This window comes from Phodopus roborovskii, unplaced genomic scaffold (genome assembly GCF_943737965.1).
Source record: "Phodopus roborovskii unplaced genomic scaffold, PHOROB, whole genome shotgun sequence".
NCBI classification, from domain to species: domain Eukaryota; kingdom Metazoa; phylum Chordata; class Mammalia; order Rodentia; family Cricetidae; genus Phodopus; species Phodopus roborovskii.
In genome coordinates, this window is record NW_026126541.1 from 26,201,733 (window position 1) to 26,224,575 (window position 22,843).

The 22,843-nt window shown below is 42.8% G+C and overlaps 1 protein-coding gene across 3 annotated transcripts in view; it reads left to right on the top strand.

The window, feature by feature from the left end:
* The window catches only part of Sgms1 (sphingomyelin synthase 1), a 116,926-nt gene extending 94,330 nt beyond the window's left edge, over nt 1-22,596 (top strand). For all 3 annotated transcript variants that reach the window (XM_051199974.1, XM_051199973.1, XM_051199975.1), the window contains 4 exons: nt 765-882; nt 16,310-16,463; nt 19,930-20,096; nt 20,738-22,596. In XM_051199974.1, coding sequence (XP_051055931.1) covers nt 765-882; nt 16,310-16,463; nt 19,930-20,096; nt 20,738-20,917 — 619 coding nt within the window. In that variant the 3' untranslated portion in view covers nt 20,918-22,596. The remainder of the gene's footprint in view (nt 1-764; nt 883-16,309; nt 16,464-19,929; nt 20,097-20,737) is intronic.
* The last annotated feature ends 247 nt before the right edge of the window (nt 22,597-22,843 follow it).

The window sequence follows — 22,843 nt, forward strand, 5'->3', positions numbered from 1 at the left end:
GGTCTTGGTATATACGTGTATCCATCCAACTCATTATAAACTAATGGCTCTTTCTTGTTCTTGTTTCTATTTTGTAGCTTTATGTTGGGGGTTTCCAGATAGTATTTCTTAGAGTTGTTACCCCTGTTTTCCTTATTAGGAGAAGGAGGAAAGATGTAGTGGCTGAGGCAGCAAAGCAATGAGGAGCAGTGGTGTGGTTGGACTCTGCTTCCCATAGTTCTTTTCTTGACCCCACGATGCCTCAGGGAATCAGTTCCTGATGCCAGCTACTCTAGCTCTTTACTGTGTGACTCCTTAAACAGCAGAAACATTTACAGCTCTCATGCTCGTGTCATTCTTAGCACCTTGACTTTTTGGACAAAGAGACACTGAACATTTAAATGCCACAAGTACTGCATGGCTCAGACTGCTCCGAGTGAGATCTCCTTGTCCATTAATTGAATGTCAACTCAGATTTAAGGACCATAAAGCCTAGTTTGTAGCAGCGCAGATCAGTGTGATTCCTTTTGCACAGTTAATGGCCTTTTTTCTTTTCTTTTCTTTTCTTTCTTTCTTTCTTTCTTTTTTTTTTTTTAAGAAAAACACAACCGACAGTATTCTAAAACTCCCCATCTAGATCTTTTGCCACTGATACTTGTACCACTCTTGTTTTAAGCTCTTCAGTAGATTTCTGGGTTTGTTTTGTTGGGTCTTTGAAAACTTTAAGTAAACGAAGCTGCGGAATTTCTTGACTGAGAATCTGCCCTGTTTTTCCCTTTTTCTAGGTCTATTATTAGCAGAAGATTTTTCTGCATAGTTGGCACGCTGTACCTGTATCGGTGTATTACAATGTATGTAACTACACTCCCAGTACCTGGCATGCATTTCAACTGTTCTCCGAAGGTAAATTGTTCTTCCCTGTCATTTCCCTTTGTTTGTTTGTTTGTTTGTTTCTCCTCTTGCCCTGGGGAACCTTAGACTAAGGCCAAGATGAAGATTTATTCAGAATCACTTTCGTCTGGGAATGTCCCTAAGCTACAGGGCCAGACAGCCACACTCTTCTCAGAGTTCCTGAGCCTTGCCAGCCCCTCCCAGTTAGGAACAAATGTGGCTAGTGAGTAAGCTGCAAGCTTTTTGTGGGGGTAGAGCTCTTCGCTTCCTGCCAGACTATTAAATGTGTTCTTGGGTGCCGATCTGGAAGCCTTCACGTGCGTTCTCCTCCACTGTGACAGAAAGCTGTTTCTTGTGGCACTTTTCCCTTTCTCTGTCTTCCCATCAGTCCCCTTAGCAGAGCCAGGCAGGGACACTCCTGTCCCCTGGCAGTCCTCTGCTAATTCATATGAGACAGTTCTTGGGAAGAGTGTGGGGCCATGCATCTGCTACCTTTTCTTGTATCCCAGAAGATTTTGAACCTGCCCTATGTCCCTGCCTTCCTGCCTCTGCCCTTGCACCACATTCAAATAACCATTACTTTAGAAAAGACTTTAGCTAGAAAATCCTTTGGAGTGTCATCAAATAGGAAAAGACTTGATTTTTTAACGCATTAAAGTTCTTTAGTGTAGTAAGGAAAATGGAGGCTAAGTTCTTGCCTTAATTTCTTGAATTTTTTAACACACACACACACACACACACAATGCTATACTTTGAGATCATTTATCTGCATTGAGCTGTGTGCTGAAATAGCCAGTTGCCTTTCGTCCCATCCCTTCCTTTCTAAGTCTCTTCTGCCAAAGGAGACATCTTCTCAGAGAAGCTTTGGAAAGGGGCCTATAGCATTCACTCTGGATTATTTTTAATGCCGTCTTCATGATAGAGAGCTCTGGATAATTTTAGTTCCCATGAGCACTTTGTCCCTTCCCAGACTCAGCAGACATCCCCACAGAGGTGACTGGTTACCTCCCTGACTCTGAACAGCTGGCTGAGCTCTGGGAACTGAATTCCAAGCATGCATTCTATCAGCACTCCTTGTCTACACCCTCTCTTGCTGGTCCTCAGATCTTCCCGGAAGCCAGCCTCACATCCTTGTTTTGTGAACGCTTCCCTGAACCCACTTGCAGTACCCAGATTACAGAATTCATTCATTCGTGTATTTATTTTGTATTTGGAAATACCTTGTCATTGAGAGGCCAGCAACTCTTGCTGAGAGTGTGGTTGATAAAGAGAGTGTTCTGTACTGGAAACTGACAATTGTGACACACACCAAATGCAGTTCAGCTCTTAACCAAGAGTCTGTATATTGGTAAAGTCACTGCAAAGAAGTAGGTAGGTGTTCCTGTTCCTGGTTCTAGTGTTGTGGTTTTATGAGTGTGTCTACATTTCTAATCAGCTCTTTAAGACCAGAGTTGGCAAGCTGTGGTTAATTAGCTCAGCCAGAGTCATCAGTGTACCTAACCACAATCCATGGTTCAGAATGCTCTCAGGATTTGTTGGTAAGGCAGAGACATAGCAGGCACACCACAGAGACTAACTTAGGTGTGCCCCCCATGTGTTGGCCAGAAATTTAATGGTGCCATGATCCTATGGCAGTCTTCTACAGCTCAGAATTTTTAAAATGAAGTTAAAGGTATATTAGCACATCTTAGCACACAGTAGTAAAAACAATGTATTTTGCAGAATAATAAAAAATTCTGTAGAAAGTTATTTTAATGCAGAATTTCATGTAGCCCAGGGGATACAACTTTTTATTTTGTTCTGGAATTTTCAAATGCATTTCAGTGTAGAAAGACTAGTGAAATGAAATCTGTTACACCCAACGTGCAGGTCCACTTGTTATTTTTGGTTCATCCGTCTGCCTTTTTTATTTGGGAGTATTGTAAAACAAAAGTCAAACTGTATCAGCCACTGTATTACGACAGATGTGGCATGTACCAGGAAACTGGCCATTTGATAACCTAAGCATTCTTGGTAGTCATCAAATTAATAATTCTTTGGTATTGACAGTTATCAGTTCATGGACTATTCTGTTTATGTCTTAAAGGCGTTTTTGATGGTTTGTTTGTATTCATTAGGCTCCAGAGTCTACACTTTTGTCTTGGTGGTCTATCAGATTCTCTCCTCCCCATGAAATGTAGAGCTCAGATCTTAGGTCCTGAACTCCGCCCACATTCACATTCTAAATAGACTCATTGGTTTCTTTGTGATGTCAGTTCCCTTATTCCACTCTCTTCCATACTTGCTCTCAGCAGGAAGTTGTCTTTGGAGACTTGTCTAGGTTCACTTTTAGCACACTTAGCAGGAATTCTTCATGAAGAGAACATTAAGCTCTCTGCATCCAGACTATAGAGCTAAAAAGAACCCTCAAGGAGTGAACTGAGCTTGAGACTCATAATTCTGTTACGTGTTAGAATTCCCCAGTCTGGGCCAGTGTCAAAAGGGAGAGAAGGGTGACTTGAGAGGTCTCAGAGACCAGCCTTGCCCATTTTAGAGTCACACCAGGCTAAGGGAGTTGGAATAAAAAAGAACTTTCTTAAATGTCACTTGTCAAGATATCTTCACCACCACACTGCCATCAGCCTCTAAGACAGAATTCTACAGAAAGCAGAAAGAATACTGGGTTGCATACCAGCCTGCTAGGCATGTGAAAGATGAAAGTTTATGAACAAGTCAAACTTATAATATCTTTGAGTTGTGAGTATAAGAGGAGGCAGTGGATAAGGAGCTCTATCGCTAAGATTATGCAAGAAGAAAAAGACTTGGCAATATTGCCCTGCTTATCCACTGAGAACTGGATAATTTGCATTAAGTACCCACTGTGTATTATGAGCTCAGGTACAAGGGATAGGCCAGGGAGATATGCTTTGTTGAAAACACCTTAAAATTTACCTGGTTCAGGATTGTCCCTTTTGGAATGAAGTTTTGAGATAGCTTCATAAAAGGGTCAAAATAAGCCACTAACACCAAAGATGGAAAGCACCACACAGGTTAGAGCAGTGTTTAAGGGGTCAAATGTCAATAATTAGAAGGAATGAGGACAGAAGGAAAGAGTTCAGTGACTGGGTTTCACCACTGGGATAATTGTAAGCAGAAAGGAAAGGGTTAATGACTTTGGGAAGAACATAGGTACTTGTGTGACAGCTAAATGATGTGGCTTCTATGATGCTTAGGTCTGTAGTCTCAAGTTGAAGTGAAAAACCAGGGCTAGGAAATTACTATTTCTGATTTATCATATTCTGAATGGTGGTAAAAAGCTACGGTTATAGATGAAAAGTCATACTATGCTCATATGTAGAATTTGATGTTCAGCATCGGAGTCACAAGCCTATTTATTGGTAGATTCTCTTGGAGCTCTCACTCATCACTAAACAGAAGACAACTTAGTTTACATCAGAGCTCTGCTGCATGAGGAACTTAAACACATTTACCCCCTTTTAGTATATCACTATATATTAGTATACCTAATACTTTGCTCAGCATCAGAACTCAAAGTGGACAGCTTGTAAGAAAGTTGTTGCAACAAATCTATAGTAGTAATGATTAGAAATTGGTCTCATAAGAATGGAAGAACTTTAGAAATAGTCATGAGGTGACAGGTCATCGGGCAGCACAGGTCTCCCACCAGATGTTGCTGCAAGCACTAATAAGTCACTGGGAACATGGAAAGGGAAGTTGGTGTGTTTACTTCCTGGATTACAAATAATAAACCACCTTGCTGTACCCGTGGGGAGCATGTGTGCCAGGCTTATGCTGGAGGCTGCCAAGTATTTGATACCTTGACTAGCCTACGGCAATGTTGCCACAGCTTTTCCCCAAGAGCATATGGAGATCCCTAACCTCTCTCCTCTTGTCAAAACCGTTAGAATTAAAAAATGAACAAAAACAGAACAGTTGATTACGTTAGATTTTTAGCTAGTTTATACTTTTCTAAATTCGAAAAAAAGGAAGAAATCAATCAGTCAATCCCCAGATTTGCACATACAGTCCCATGCTAACTTTTGGAAAAGTTGACCTGATGGTGACTAAGCATTAACCTGAGCTACACAATGTCTCTGTTGTGGTTTCTGTGGTGACCTTAGATTTCAGAAAGGAGATGACACCTCAGCCAGGGCACTTGGCAGATGAGTTTCATTTGACTTTTTATTAAAGCCCCCAATAAGCAGTTTACTGTCAGACGAGAACCATGTTCATGTTTGGGCAGCATCTGAGGCTGATTATGGGACAGCTGTGGGAAACCCTACACAGTTGTCTCTGATGCTGTCAACTTGTCTTCCTCGGAGATTTCAGAATCAGAACTCACTGGCCTCGTGAGCCCCTTGCCTTGCACAAGTCCAACCTTACAAGGCTGCAGACTCTGCTCTGTGGCGGTTTTGCCCCATTCTCAGGTGGCAGTTGGGGTATTTCATAAGCCCTCCCCACTGACACACTTTGGTAGTCTGATTAGCCCTTGCCAGCATTCTGAGGACTTCAGAAAGAGCTGGTTCCATTACCAAAGTAACTTGGTATCATAGTGATACATAGTGTGGGGCTTAAATTATCAGGGCTTGATTTTGCCCAATCTATACATTTCCCAGTTTCTTATTGTAAGTAAAATTTCCCTTTTTTTTTTTCCAATTTTTTCTGTTTCTTGCATGTAATTTTCATTAACATATCCCATCCCAAATATTTTTTTCTCTTCTCTGTTGCTATTCATTTTTTCTTTTCAGGAATAACAATTGTCACAATAATGTACTATATCATTTCTTGTTTAAAAATTACCTTTTTTTGTTTTGTTTTTTGAGATAAGGTTTCTCTGTGTAAACCTGGCTGTCCTTGAACTAGCTCTGTGGAGCATGCTAGTATCAAACTCAGATCTCCACCTGTCTCTGCCTCCTGAGTGCTGGGATTAAATTTGTGTGCCATCATCACCTGGCTAAAATTACTTCTCTTGTAAATAAATTTTATTATAGTCACACTAGAAGTGTGCGGCAAAGGGAATTTTTTTTAAAAACTTCATATTTCAATGCATTAGTCTTTTGTGATTATTTTTCTTACAAGTGCAACTCTGCTATCTGTCCACTTGGCTCTTGTTGCAGCTTATATTTGACAAGTGCATTTTGCAATATTTTATAGATTCTCAGCTTCTCCACCATTTCCTTACTGAGGGGAGGACATCACTCACTCAACTGCAAGAAAATGCAGATTACCGATGTGATTACAGTTGACTAGTACAGGTTATTTCCACGAGCAGACATCTCTGGAGAACTTGTCATGGGTGGGCATAATGCTGAATATTAAGGGCACAAATGCACATAGCAAGTGTCCCATCTACCCCCACCCTCCCTCCAGAGCTGAGAGCCTCCAGAGCTAGGAGCCTTGTGTGATCCCATCAGGTTGCTTCCTGGCTTGTTCACTCTGCCCTGTATGGATACAGAGGTCCCACCTGCACAGGAAAGCAGCCATTGTGCTGGGCATGCAGGCTGAGCAACTGGGGGTGTGTCTGAGCCAAGGTTCTGAAGGAAAAATTGGTGTCTGCCGAAGGGCAAACCTAGAGAAGAAGGGTAGAAAGGGACCATGCAAAGGGATTTAGAATAACTTGAGGTTTAGTGAGCACAGACATCAGGTCCTCTCGTCCCAGGGGCATGAGATGAAACGAGACAGGTAGGCTGTGGGCAAATTTTAAAGAGCCTTACACCCTTATAATGAATTATGACTTCAAGGGCCACAGGAAGCCTAGAAAGGTTTTAGTAGGGGTTTATTATATACCTACAATTATCTTTTAGAAATACAACTCCTTAGTCATACAGTAGGGTTGAGAGAGAGGGGCATAAACTTTGATTGGTGCCAAATTATGTACCCGTTCCTCATGCCAGCCATGGTTCTAAATGCTTTATTTTCATTTAATGCTAAAAACATGGTGTGGCGGAAGCTGCAGGTAGTCAGACATACATGGCTCTGCTGAATGTTTCAGAGCTGCTTCTGGGGCAGAGGCAGGGCGTCTGGCCACTTATCGGTTATCGATGATGCCTTTTCGTGGTGGGGGATACCTAAACCGGGCTGGTATGGCAGCATTGAGGGAGACACTGGGGAGGCAAAGGAAGCCTTACGTTAGGAGCCATCAACTGTGAAGGTATTAACTGGGGAGTTCCAGAGAGCCTTAGCCTGAGCGAGCCTCAAGGGAAACCTTACACACTGGCTCAGTGAGCAGGAAGGTAGGCAGTGGCACTTTGATCTGAGGGAGTTGTCTTGAGGTCATCAGTGATCACTCAAAAAACAAAACAAAAAAAAAAAAAAAAAACAGGCTGTTCTGCTTAGGAACTGCCATATAGCCTGTTCTGTTTTGTCAAGCTTTGTTTCTTGTTTTGCAATGCTGGGACTTGAGCCCAGGCCCTGTCACCTGCCTTTCTCACTTAGCTGTAGCCTCATCCCTCGGGGTTATGCTTGAGACAGTTTGAACATCACAGTGTCAGATTGCAATAAATCAAAAGGAAGTTTTTACAACTTGAGAGATACTTTATAAAAAAAATTAATAAGTGGAAAAGGAATGGAAAGGATTATGTGATAGCCATTGCAGACGTAGTTCAATTATAATTCATAATGGATGGGTGGTACTGAAGCCATTGGGTGAAGTTTGAGGCCAGTGGTATTCAAACAGTTTTTCAAAATCACATTTCTTATTAATTATAAAGAGACAAAGGTAGCATATTTGGTGGAGAAGTCTGGCAGGCTCTGACATAGCCAGATGGCCACACCCGTGGCCAGACCACGGCTTCCTCACAGGTACACGGGGGCGGAGACCACGGCAGTTTATTCTGCCAGCAGCATTTAATTTGAAAGTAAGCAGACTGCAGCACTCAGAGAAAATCCAAGGGAGGAGATGAACTTAAAGGTGTGGCTATCTCCGGTGGAGAAAAGCAAGACAGAAGAACTGTAGTGGATGTGAAAAGCCTGAGCATGACAGGGCACCTCAGAGCTGGTCCCCGAGTTGACCCTGCATCCGTGGCGAAGGGATCCAGAGATGATGTTGGCTCTGTTGAGTGGTCTGAAGAGACTGTGAAGTGTCTTTGTGGTTGGATCTTTATAGATTTCATAGGCAGGGTCATACATGAGAATTTGTTTTGGATTTTGGAGTGAGGTGTCATAAAACTTGCATGACACGGGGGAGACGAGAGAAAAGAGAAGCAGATGTGGTGAAAATACTGATGGTTAATGAGCCAGAATGACGGGCTTTGTTATCCATTGCAGCATCCTCTCCATGTAAAGGTTTTCAAAGGAAAAGCATATTGTATAAACTACACTTCCTAACTGGGTTGACGAGAGGAACCTGAACACTCCTAACCCCGGATTTATAGCAGTGTAATTTTATTAAAGGGGCACTTCACTTTAAATACTGGAGTGTGAGTAACAAATCCAGAGCCAATCCAAGTTCAGGTTTTTGTGAGGCCTTTAGATAGTGTCCTTATTAAAGGCTATGAAAAAAATGAACATTTTTGGCTGGAGTAAAAAGAGGCTGGTGGCGGCTTAGTGACTTAGAGACCTCCACCCACCCTGAAGCCTGCTTAATGTAGGAATTGATGCCAAAACTCATTTGAGGATGGAGAAGGGCCAAGCCCTCCATAGCCAAGTGGAATAAAGAGTGTTAGAAGCTGTGTAGGAGGAGAAGTACACAGAGAACTATCTCCTGCTGATAAGTCTGGTGGGTGTAGTCATGTTTGTGGAGGAAAGCATGTCTCCCCAGGACCGGAAGAGTCCAAAAGCATCTTGAGTGATCAGGAGATGATCACAAATGAGCATCCAGCAGGGCTGCAGATTTATGGAGATCCATCTCCATTTTATCTGCTGACTCTTAAGAACTGAACCTGAGGTTTCCCCCCCCCCCTCCTTCCAAAACTTGCCTCAACTTGGTAATAGTAACCCTGTCTTCAATTTCTGTAATAGTAACAGTCACTTTGAAAACAAATAGTATCTGATGCTAGAACCGGTGAAATGCTTCCTACTTGGTTAACTGATGTTGGACACATGAATTTGATAGGAAAACGCGAGGATGGGTAGAGGGAAGAGAATGGAGTATTGATTGGATCCAAACACATTGTGCATGTGTATGAATAGTTAGTAAACTTTTGGGGGAGGGGCGCACTTTCAAGACAAGACAGGGTTTATCTGTATAGCCCTTGGCTGTCCTGTGTAGGCGAGGCTGGCCTTGAACTCAGAGAATCCACCTGCCTCTGCTTCCCAAGTGCTGGAACTAAAGATGTGTGCTGCCACAAACCAGCTTAAATAAAATATTTAAAATAGGGTTTGAGTTAAATTTGTGTTTACTATAGACTGTATCTGGGGAGCCAGTGAGATGGTTTAGCATCTGCCTGAGTTCAATCCTTACACCAGGGTAAATGTGGAAGGAAGGAATCAACTCTACAAAGTTGTCATCTGGCCTCTAAGTGTGTACTGTGGCAGACTCATGCACAGCCCCCCCCCCATACACAATCATAATAAAGTGTATTTGTAAGCGAGACATGAAGGTGTATGTCCTAGGGACATGAAGTCCTAGGGAAGGTCATGAGTTTGAGGCAAGTCTGAACTACATGATGAGAATCCCTCTCTCTCTGTGTCTCTCTGTCTCTGTCTTTCTGTCGCTGTCTCTCTCTCACACGCACACACACTCATCTCTTGGAGATCAGTGCAGCATGATACAAGGCAAGGAGAGCTTGAATCAGGTCAAGAGCACCTGGTTTATTTAAGACGACAAAGGAAAAAGTTAATATCTGTTAAATTTTACTAGAACAGCAACAAAGTATGAACCTGGAAATGCTGCCCCCTTGCTGTTTCAAGAGGTGTTACAGCCATAGCATGCTCTCTCCAGGAGCCTGAGTAGGATTCTTTGTATTTGGCTCCCAGATTCTGATCCCGAGTCAGTGTGTTTTCCTCATAACCAGTCAGCGGCCCTTAGTTCACTTCCTGTCCTGCAGGATGAACATCACGACATCACTGTTAACCTGCAGACAAGCTTAGGATGGTATGGGAGACAGTTGATGGGAAAATCCTGTCAAAAGTTTAGGCTCTCTATGTAAAGAGAATGTAGTGTTTTATTCAGTAAAAACACCCCACCACCTCTTTTTTACTACAGGACTAGGAGACAGTAAAGCAAAGCAAGGAGAAAGCAGAAAGGGTAGCTTTCAGAAACGTCTTCCTGCTGAGAAATCTACTGTTCCTGTTACTTTACTTTCCCAGCGGGGCCTAAGAAGCATTTCATAATTTCCTTAGTTGGTTTGTATTTATTCATTCTTGTTCTTAGAAGGCGGCCTGCCATTGAAACTCGGGGAATGGCAACGCTTACAGTCATTTGTGGAGTTGGCTGAGAGAGCTCTCAGAGTTGGCTTTCTGGGTGGTGGGATGCTCAAGGCAGGAGTCCGCCAGTTCTGTTTCTGTCCCTGCTGTGTGATCCCTTGGCTGCCCTGCTATTGGTCTGGGTGTTTAAGCAGCAGCTTTTGGGGACAAATGATCAATAATAATGCATTTCCTATTTTGGAGGGAGGAAAATTTAGGATCAATGCACTGTAATTTGCCAAAGTAGATAGATTCCATGAATGAATGATTGGATGGCATTTTTGCAAGGGGTCCTTGGCAGACCCGGGTAGTTAGAATGTGACTCTGATAGTGTGCTCATACTTGTTACTCCCTATAGATTCAGTGGTTGGTTTAATCAAACTCTGATGGACTAGCATGGTAGTCAGCAAGGTACTTTGCTAACAATGTGGTCATGCATTGTTTGACGACAAGGATACTTTTAGGTGTATGTCGTTGAACTGATTTATCCTCATGCAAACTCCATGTCCCTGAGATTTAGCCTGTTCCTTCTAGGCCACGAAACTAGCCTTATAGCATGTGACTGTGTTGAACATTATAGGCAGTTATAACCTGATTTCTGTATTTATATATCTAGTCATTAAAAACTTTAATATAAAGTGAAAGATTTACTAAGGCTCAGCTCAGGGCAGTCACCTTACCATGAATGGAGCTTGCAGGGCTGTAAGTTACTCTGGGTTGTTGCTGTAGGTTTTTTTGTTCCACCAAGCCTTGCCACTGCTTCCTTAGCCCAAATTGAACACACAGAGACTTATATTAATTAGAAAACTGTTGGCTAGTGGCTTGGGCTTCTTATTGGCTAGTTCTGTTTTAATTATTAGCCCATTTCTATTAATCTAAGTATTTCCATGTGGTCTTATCTTACCAAAGGGTCCAGACCTCTAACTCCCTTGGTGGCTCACATGGCGACTTCGTCTGCCTATGTTTCCCAGAATTGTCCTCATCCCTAGTCCTGCCTATACTTTCTGCCTGGGCAATCAGCCGACTAGTGTTTTATTCATCAACCAATAAGACAAACATATATACAGAAGGAAATCCTCCATCACTGGGTATGAAGTCCTAGCCTTCGTGACTTTGCTACTGTAGACCTAATAGACACTGAACACTTAGGTTGTGCTACACTCACTAAGACTGTATCCCTCAAGTAATAAATTAACACATACGGTGACTCTTTATAAACTTTTTATTTTAGTATTCTTTTGTAATAATATTTACCTTAAAATACATTGTAAAAATGTATTACAAAAAGGGATGTAAAACAAAAATATTTTCTTAATACACACATTAGCCTGGGTCTGCAGCAGATCCTTTATACACGGGATGCCCTCCCTCATACTGTACATGGGATCCCCTCTCATCACTGTACACAGGATCCTCCTTCATCAATGTACATGGGATCCTCCCTCATCACTGTACACGGGATCCCCTCCCTCATCACTGTACATGGGATCCCCTCTCATCACTGTACACAGGATCCTCCCTCATCACTGTACACGGGATCCCCTCCCTCATCACTGTACACGGGATCCTCCCTCATCACTGTACACGGGATCCCTTCCCTCATCAATGTACACGGGATCCTCCCTCATCAATGTACACGGGATCCCCTCTCATCACTGTACACGGGATCCCCTCCCTCATCACTGTACATGGGATCCTCCCTCATCACTGTACACGGGATCCCCTCCCTCATCAATGTACACGGGATCCCCTCTCATCACTGTACACGGGATCCCCCCTCATCACTGTACACGGGATCCTCCCTCATCACTGTACACAGGATCCCCTCCCTCATCACTGTACACGGGATCCCCTCTCATCACTCTGTACACGGGATCCCCTCTCATCACTGTACACGGGATCCCCTCTCATCGCTGTACACGGGATCCCCTCTCATCACTCTGTACACGGGATCCCCTCTCATCACTGTACACAGGATCCTCCCTCATCACTGTACACGGGATCCTCCCTCATCACTGTACACGGGATCCCCTCTCATCGCTGTACACGGGATCCCCTCTCATCACTGTACACGGGATCCCCTCCCTCATCACTGTACACGGGATCCTCCCTCATCACTGTACACGGGATCCTCCCTCATCACTGTACACGGGATCCCCTCTCATCACTGTACACGGGATCCCCCCTCATCACTGTACACGGGATCCCCTCTCATCACTGTACACGGGATCCCCCTCATCACTGTACACGGGATCCCCTCCCTCATCACTGTACACGGGATCCCCTCTCATCACTGTACACGGGATCCTCCCTCATCACTGTACACGGGATCCCCTCTCATCACTCTGTACACGGGATCCCCTCTCATCACTGTACATGGGATCCCCTCTCATCACTGTACACGGGATCCCCTCCCTCATCACTGTACACGGGATCCCCTCTCATCACTGTACACGGGATCCTCCCTCATCACTGTACACGGGATCCCCTCCCTCATCACTGTACACGGGATCCCCTCCCTCATCACTGTACACGGGATCCCCTCCCTCATCACTGTACACGGGATCCCCTCTCATCACTGTACACGGGATCCTCCCTCATCACTGTACACGGGATCCTCCCTCATCACTGTACACGGGATCCCCTCTCATCACTCTGTACACGGGATCCCCTCTCATCACTCTGTACACGGGATCCCCTCTCATCACTGTACACGGGATCTTCCCTCATCACTGTACACGGGATCCTCCCTCATCACTGTACACGGGATCCCCTCTCATCACTCTGTACACGGGATCCCCTCTCATCACTCTGTACACGGGATCCCCTCTCATCACTCTGTACACAGGATCCTCCCTCATCACTGTACACGGGATCCTCCCTCATCGCTGTACACGGGATCCCCTCTCATCGCTGTACATGGGATCCCCTCCCTCATCACTGTACACGGGATCCCCTCTCATCACTGTACACGGGATCCCCTCTCATCACTGTACACGGGATCCCCTCCCTCATCACTGTACACGGGATCCCCTCTCATCACTGTACACGGGATCCTCCCTCATCACTGTACATGGGATCCCCTCTCATCACTGTACACGGGATCCCCTCTCATCACTGTACACGGGATCCCCTCTCATCACTGTACACGGGATCCTCCCTCATCACTGTACACGGGATCCCCTCCCTCATCACTGTACACGGGATCCCCTCTCATCACTCTGTACACAGGATCCTCCCTCATCACTGTACACGGGATCCCCTCTCATCACTGTACACGGGATCCCCTCTCATCACTCTGTACACGGGATCCCCTCTCATCACTGTACACGGGATCCTCCCTCATCACTGTACACGGGATCCTCCCTCATCACTGTACACGGGATCCCCTCTCATCACTGTACACGGGATCCCCTCCCTCATCACTATACACGGGATCCCCTCTCATCACTGTGCACGGGATCCTCCCTCATCACTGTACATGGGATCCCCTCTCATCACTGTACACGGGATCCCCTCTCATCACTGTACATGGGATCCCCTTATCACTGGCATTGTTCTTTAGGTTCACATCTTGTTCTACTGGGAAGCCTGTTACAGGTTGAACTGTGTCTCCTATACTTACCTTTTCATCTGCTAAACTTGGTATTAAAAATAATTATCTCCTGACCCCAGCCCTATTCTGGCTCCTTTTTCCTATTTCCATTTAATTAACTCTTAACTGGATCACCATATCTGTGGCTCTTTTTTGATATTTTTACTTTTATTATTATTTCTAAATGAATTCATTTCTCTTTTTGTAATTCTTGGTTTTTGTTGTTGTTCGTTCTCTCTCTCTCTTTCTCTCTCTCTCTGTCTGTCTCTCTGTCTGTCTGTCTCTCTCTCTCTCCATTTTTATCTTACCTCAGCTTCCCAAGTGTTCAGATTCCAGGCAGCTATAGGTGATTACCTCATCTGCCTGTAAGTTTTTACTTGTTTTTTGGGACAGGGTCTTCTCATGGTATGTTGTCCCTAAAGTAGCCAAGAATGCCCTTGAGCTCTAATGTCTTAAAAAAAGAAAAAGGGCTTCCTATCCCCTGTACCTTTTTCCTCCCTTCACCCTGCCATCCCCAGGACATAGAATGTCTTGTGCTGCCTTCCTTCTATAGTTGTCTGTCCTCTGTGTAACTCAGCAGTCAGCACTTACCCAGTACCAGTTCTGTAAGCATGCTTCACACCATGCCATGTCACTTTCCTATAATAGCCTGTGGGTTGTGATCTTGTTTTGGCCGGGGGAGGGGAGTTGAGTGACTCTTTCACAGGGGTCACCTAAGACCATCAGGAAACACAGGTATTTACATTATGATTCATAACAGTAGCAAAATTACAGTTATAACTGTATTAAAGGGTAACATTAGGAAGGTTGGGAATCATTTGCTGTAACTACCTTTCCTTTTCTGTACAGTAGTTTGTTTCCCATAGAGTGGATAATTGCATTGTGTTTTGTTTTTAGTAGTTTTCTACATATTTATTTATCTTCGCCTTATGCCTTATATTTAAAAGTGTTGGCTAACCCATCAACGTCATGCCCTAGAAGACCTCTAAAGCATCTAGACTTTTGTGAGTCAATGTTACAGCTGCCACACAGCGCTGTGGCTCTCCCTTCATTGCCATCCTAGAAAGGCCTGGTTCTTCCTTTCTCTGAGTTTACACAATTGTTGTGCAGGTCCTGGAGGAGAAAGACATGGCAAATGCTCTAAAGTCTTATGTATATAAAAAAGGTTTAGTTGCTTGGCTAGGTCCAAAATCTAAATTGGAAATTATATTGCTTACTAGTTTGAAGCCCTCCCCCAAGCAATCTCCTTTTCTGGAATGTTCTCTCAAAGTCATATTCATATGGATCCTTCATCTAAAGCTTGGTTTTCATCTCTGGGGACTTTGGCACCACCTGGAATCTTTCAATGTCAGTCTGCTTTCTACTCTTGTGCTGAGCATTCAAAGATCCTCTGTCTGGTCTGGCAGCCGGCTTTCCTGAAGCAGAAATCCTGATTGCTTTTTGTAAAGGGAAAGGGTAAGGAAACGTGCATTTTTCCAAAGCTAGGGCATTAGCAATTAAATGTTGAAAGGGGATCATGGTAATTAAACTGGCCAACTAGAATTTAAAAGGGTTTTGCTGGCGATAAAGAGATGGCTCAGTGGTTAAGAGCATTTATGGCTCTTATAGAGGACCAGCATTTGACCTCCCAGCAAGCACATGGTGGCTCACAACCATCTATATCTGCTGCTCCAGAGGCCGCTCTTCTGCATCAGGCACACACTTGATTACACATGTATACATGCAAGTGAAACATCCATGCACATAATTAATATATATATATATAAAATCTAAGGAAAAAGTAAACAAAAAGGGTGCTGCAATCATACAGACAGAAACATTCGTGTATCTTTGGAGGAGCAAATACAAGTTGCATTAAGTGAGTTATTTAAACCGTTTATTACTTGAGTATCCAGCTTAAACTTGCATCTTAGGCAGCTAGATTACTTTATAAACTTTTCTCTCATTCTTACTAAAAGGAAAAGTAGCCACTGTTGCCTGTGTCATTTTAGAAGGCTAAAGGTACATCATTTTCAGTCCCTTGTTTCATTCATTTGACCGTCTGACCTCCAATTGCTTTGGCTAATAAGTGAGAACTGTTATCCTTTGGACAAAAATGCATCTCTAAATGTTCACTTAAGGTTCATACTTTCTTTTTCCAAAGTAGAAATTATGGTAAATCAACCATTAATTCTTTCTGTTTCATTGTATTAAAGTTAAGTTGGATGGAGGCACATGGCTTAGTGGTAGAGCACCAGCCTAGTATGCTTGAAGCCCTGGGTTAAAATCCCAGACCTCAAACATCGCTGAAATGTACTGCCGGGAAATGCCAGGATCTGAGGGAGGTTCTAGAGCCAGACATGTCATCACCTGTACCATACGCTTTCCACATGATGAACAGTGCATGTGTACTTGATGAGAATTGTATGTGTTTTGATGAAACAAATGATAAAAACAAATAGGATGGTAGCCAAGGTTCGCATGAACTAATGATGAATCTCACTTTCTCCTTTCCAATAGCTCTTTGGAGACTGGGAAGCACAAGTGCGGAGAATAATGAAGCTCATTGCTGGAGGTGGCTTGTCCATCACGGGCTCTCACAACATGTGTGGGGACTATCTGTACAGTGGCCACACGGTCATGCTAACGCTCACCTACTTATTTATCAAAGAGTGTAAGTCTAAAATAGCCTTGCTTTGTAATGTCCTTACTTGCCACTCCCCGTGGTCCTTTGGAAAGTCAGTGTGGGGAACATCCAGACTGAAGCCAGACTGAAGGCCTGAGGACAGTTACCTTATCTTATTGTCCCTTTGCACCCGGCAAATGTGTGGAAAGCCATTAGCTGTAACTCTTGTGAAGGGTGCCTTGTTCCTGGATGCCAGCTGTAGTCTTTGGGCAATTTTTTAAATATGTGTCATCATTTACATATGTGTATATGTATATATGTATTTGAGTGCTTATATATGTATGTGTATTTGTGTGCATTTATATGTGTTTGCATATGTATATGTATTTGTGTGTTGTGAATGTATATTTTGTATGTGTACATATATATGTATATGTGTATATATATATTTATATCTGTGTGTATATGTGTATACACACAGATATAAATATGTTCTTCCAATTTTTTACTTTCAGATTGTTTTGGGGACATGTGGCTCGGTTCATTACTTTTGCTGTTAGGTTTAAGCCCTATAATTGGACAACAGATGATTTATTTCTCTGGAAAATTCAGTTTTCTTCAGAAGCCGTTCCATGAGCACTCTCTAGGCAGTTGCCATGAAGAGTGATAAAGGAAGTAGGCTGTTGTGGTCCCATAGAGGAGGGACACACACCACAGTCTAGAAATGTCTTGTTGTAGCCCTTGAAAGTGTGTGTGCTAGGAACTGAGAATAGTAATGAGAAAGAGAATGATTGGATAAGTAGCGATGACCACAGGGTGGGTGCCCTAAGCCTCAGAGCAGAGTCAATGGGGTGCACTTAGAGGGGTGGGAGACAAGGGACCAGTGTCATGTGATGTCTCCTTCGAGGGAGAAAGCACCCTGCAGGAGTTTGCCAGAGGCATTGATGAGAACAGACTAGAAACCAAGGTCAAGTCATTGACTGCTGTGAGTTATGCGTAGCAGGTATGGCCTGTCCTGGGGAGACGTGGAAGAGGGTGGTGAGCACATGTTGGACAGATAGTTGGGAAGGAGGAGGAGGAAGCAGGCTGGCAACCCTGTCCTTGAAACAGAAGGGGCCATTGAGGAGTGAGGTTCTCTGCAGGGCCTGACTGTGTGATCAAATAAACTGAACAGAAATGTCTACAAGGGCATCTGGCCCTTATACCACAATATAACCAAGTATAGACACGGGGAACCTTAGGGGTCAGATGCCATTGGCCCTTTTGGAAAGGGGTGCCTGTCCCCTAATGGTTGACACCTGAAATCGTTTTTCACGTTAAAATTTGTACTGGACCATGAGCACCATACCATATATTGCCCTTGAAACAATCACTAATTTGGGATCCTGGAACTATCAGCCCCCAGCATTGTGACCCGGGAAAGAACGTTAATCTCCATGTGACTTTGTCACCTCATTTTTAAAATGAATCTTTATTTCCTGAGTGGGGAAGAGGTTATAAAAATTGAAAACAGATGGTATGGTGGATGGATATTGAACAAGTTTCACAGAAAACATGTAATAACTGCTATCGCTGTGTCGTTAAGGTGTCAAGTATGAATATTAGTTATTCCTGTCCCCATCACCCAATTTGAAATTTCAACAACAACAAAAAAATAAAACACACAAAATCAAATTTAAAAAACCCTTTCCTCCCTCTCCTTCTTCTGATCCCCCTCATTATTTATTGTTCAACTTTAGTATAATATACAACTCTGTGATAAGCCTCTTCCACTCTCCCCTTCTGGCAGAGAGGCAGTCCTTTGCCTACTCTGCATGTTGGTCCGGGTGTGTGGAACACTGCCTGTCTCTGGGCATGGTAGTTGCACCCTGCCTGAGTGGGTGACTGTTGGACCTCTTGAGAATCCAGTAAGAAAGCAGTACCTTCTTCCCGGAAAAGGGGGCAGTAAATCCATCCATTTCAAACTTTTCTCTGGACTCCCAGGCTCTCTAGCCCCCTACCCATTGAGAACATGAAATAGTAAGGCATTCCTGTACTAATAGAGGGCTGTCTAAACTGTCTACCCAAATCAGGGTACAAACAAGTATTTGCATGGCAAGGTCCTGTCTTTAGGAAGATATTTGGACTACGAATTCCACGCATTCGTTCCTGTATTTATATTTAAGAAATAGGAACCTCATAGTCTTTCAGATAATTGCGTAGTTACAGAACCTGGAAGGCAGGATGGCAGCCGTAGCAATTACAATTGCTTGATCTGTGTCTAAGCCTCTGTGTCATAAATGTGAGCTGAACAAGGATGACACCACTGAACATGTCAGCCTGGATGGGGAAAAGACCTGAGGCCTTAACTCCACATGAAGTGTAGGCAACTGAGGAAAGCTGGGAACATGAGAGGTGGTTCTCCCTAGGGAAGAGTATAGCAATTGATTGTCTAGTGTCCAACAGTCAGCCCTGGTCCACAGTCAGTGAACAAAAAAGGCTGTGAACTTGAACGAAAGTGGGGAGGGGCATATGGGAGGGTTTGGAAGGAGGAAAGAAATATTATAATTAAATTATAGTCTCACAAAAAATAAATTTAATGAATGGATCTGTGACACATTAGGTTTTGGGTTTCTGTTAAGCCTTTACCTCAGTTTATGCACAGGTAAATCTAATGAATGGTCATTGGACAGGTCTTGGGGAGACAGCTCAGTGGGTATAGTGCTTGAGGTATGAGCATGAGAATACCAGGCAGGCATAGCAGTATACTCATAATCCCAGAGCTGGTGTGGACAAGACGGGGTCCTGGGAGCAAGCTGAGTAGCTAGACTAGCTGGGTCGGTGACATGTGGTTTCATATTGACAGACCCTCCCTCAGTACATAAGATGGTTTCTACATGTGAAGCACACAAACACATACATGTGTGTCTACCCTCATGCGAACATGCATACACATACCACACATACACGCATAAAAGGGTCAGTAGATGGTCTTTAAAAGTAGCCTGTGGTGGTGGCACATGCCTTTCTTTAATCCCAGTACTCAAGAGGCAGAGGCAGGTAGATCTCTGAGTTCTAGGACAGCCTGATCTACAGAGTGAGTTCTACAGAGTGAGTTCTAAGACAGCCAGAGCTACACAGAGAAATCCTGTCTTGAGTGGGGTGAGAAGAGATGACAGTAACTGCATATTTGGTCATGGTTACCTTTCCTTTTTCTTAAATTTATTTACTTTTATGTGCACTGCTGGATTTGAACCCAGATCCTCTTGAAAAACAGTCAGCGCTCTTAACCACTGAGCCATCTCTCCAGCTGATTATATAAAGCAAGTTATAGTCCTATATGAATTACTGCTGCCAGTCACATCACCCGTTAAAAGCTGTTTCTGTCTAGCCCTGGTTATAGAGAAATGAAGTCTTTTGGTTTGCTGGTCCAGGCTTTCAGGAAGAAAGATGTAAGACAGTTGGTCTTGGGAATGGCTAAATGCCCTTCATGGTATTTGAGACTGGGACTATTGTAAATTTTTCCTCTTTTTAGATTCCCCAAGGCGACTCTGGTGGTACCACTGGATTTGCTGGCTCCTCAGCGTTGTTGGAATCTTCTGTATTCTCTTAGCGCATGACCACTACACTGTGGACGTGGTGGTGGCCTACTACATCACCACAAGACTCTTCTGGTGGTATCACACGATGGCCAATCAGCAAGTGAGTCTCCCCCTCCCCTGCATTTGATTGTAACTTCTCATGCCCTGCCTTGGTGCCACCAGCTTAGGCTGCAGTAAGAGTCAGTGGGAAGAAAAAGAATCTGTGGATATTTTTCAGTTTCTCTTTCCTTTTTAGATGGTACTGACTTTTATACCATCTATCCTCTGCAGAATCCATTTTGTAATGTGTTAATGTAATGACAGATATTACTTCCTTCTGAAATATAGACTCTCATTGTCTGTAAAACAAAACAAAACTCTAAGCCTGTATCTGCACTTTGCTAGATATGCCTTCCTAACTCCCTCACTAGTTATATTTAATTAAAATTTTCTCTTATTATAAGCCTAGTAGGGAATGGAAAAGGCTAACAGATATTTAATAGGCAAGAGTTGAGGGAGTCTCAGTTTCCCCTATTCTGCTGGAATCTTATGTGTTCAGGGTATAGTATGGTGAACTAAGCAAAGCTGGGCTATGGGGGTGTGGCAGGGGGAAAGTCTGAGATCCTTTGAAGTTGGACACAGGAAATGTTTTTAAATGAAAGATTGGGGGCCAGTCTGGGATTGTTTCAAATTTGACATTGTAAATATTTTTAAATTAAAGATTGTAAGATAAAACAATGTGTATGTTTTTTGCTTTCTTAGGTGCTAAAGGAAGCTTCCCAGATGAACCTCCTGGCCAGGGTGTGGTGGTACAGGCCATTCCAGTACTTTGAAAAGAATGTCCAAGGAATTGTACCTCGATCTTACCATTGGCCTTTTCCCTGGCCAGTAGTCCACCTTGGTAGGCAAGTTAAATATAGCCGGTTGGTAAATGACACATAACAGCTCTACAAAGTAGGGGAATGAGGAACTGTCCGAAGTGCTAAGAACTCCACGAGAGAAGATGCCATAAATAAACACCTCCCTACTGCTATTATCTTTCAACAGTTACCTTGACTTAACCTATTGAGTTACCTGGTCAGCACTGTGATTTTTTTTTTTTTTTCCTCTCTCCAAAGGACCTGCGTTGGACACCAATAAAGAAAATTTACCTTATCATGCACTGTACACATTTCCTGTTGTTAAACCTGGGGTTTCTCTGACCGGCAGCCACCGTGCTCCTCTGTGTAATTCAAAAGCACCACCGTGCGCTTCCGTGTCATAAGTTCTGGCCTTTCCAGCCACATCTGGGAGTAAAGTGTGTTATTTTCATGGGAAAACATACTTTTCTTATCTCTTGCCCCAAAGACAGGGCTGAAAGCCATTTTCTAGCAAATGTCTCTATGAAGGGTTGGTTCTAAGTGTCTGAGTGGGGTTTGATTCAGAAGTCTCTCTGCCTGCTGCGCTGAAAATGGTAGGTGTGAAGAGGTCTGCTCACTTGGGATTTTATAAAATCAGCAGAGACGGTATATCAAAAACTGCAAAAAAAAAAAAAAAATAGATTCTGTTATAAAGTGACTTTTCTAAGTATTTCCTAACTTTATTTTTCAAAATGATGTTATGAAAACCAAATTTAAAGATTTTTACATGTCACAGAGAAGAGAGTTAAAATTTAAAAATGCTTCTTGGGAGAGAAATTTGTCTATGTTTCTAGTGCCTTTCTTGTCTTGATTGTATGGTCGGTAGGCAATCTTAAATGTTTTTATTTAAAATAAAGTATTCCATGAAAATATAAATGTATGTATGTATGTATACACTACTAAAATTTGCATTTATAGCTAAATTAAATCAAAGACTGCTAATGATCTTGAAGTTGTTTTGAATTAAAGAATAGGGGTGTGAATTAAGAATGTGTGCCCAATCACATATTGTGAGCAGGCAGCAATGGCACATGCCACTGAAATTATTTCATCTACTTGGTATTTCAGTTTTAACTACTCAATAAAAACAGCCATGAATATCTTTTTTAAAAGAGAGTTTTGAAAATGATCACTTAACCTAAAACTTGAAAGCTATAAATTAGTTATCCATACTCTCATGACAATTTTGTTGGTGAACAACAATAAAAACAAAAAGAGATCTATTTCTTTAAATATATTTGTGCAGAAACTGCATGTAACTCTGAGTTTTATTCCTGACATGCGTATGTTTGGGGAAGTATTCTACTCTATACTTGCCAACGTGGAGAACAAACTAGTTTTCTAAGAACGAAGAAGTATATATATATATATACATATATATATAATATCCATTCTGTATTTTATGTGCAGCAGAATTACCTTCTGTAGGTTTTGTGTGTGTGTGTGTGTGTGTGTGTGTGTGTGTGTGTGTGTGTGTGCGCGCACGCGCGTGCATAAGCGTGGGTGTGCACAAGCGTGTGTGTGTGTATGTGTGTGTGTGTGTCATAAGGTGATATTTGTATTGTAAAACAATAATGGTGAAGGAAATAAAAAGGCTTTTAAATTTTTGTTTGTTTTAAATCTTTGTAAAGTTATTATTGCAGAGCATATACTGATATCTTACAGCTTACCTAAATCATAACTTAATCAAAATGCACTTTTTAATAAAAACTGATACCGAAAGTATGTGGCTATTATATTGTGTTCATCTTCACAGAACTCAAGAAGGTGTTAAATCAATGCAGGAAACCAAGCCTCAAGATCTCTTCAAAGCTTATTTGAGCCAAATCTTTATTGTTTACCTATTTCTTCATGTAGGACTTTAAAATGTATTTTCAATAGTCAAAAACCCTACAGGTTTTTTTTTTCAGTATATTAAAGAAATCACAGATAAGTTAAAATCAAACTGTTACCATTGTTTACCAATACC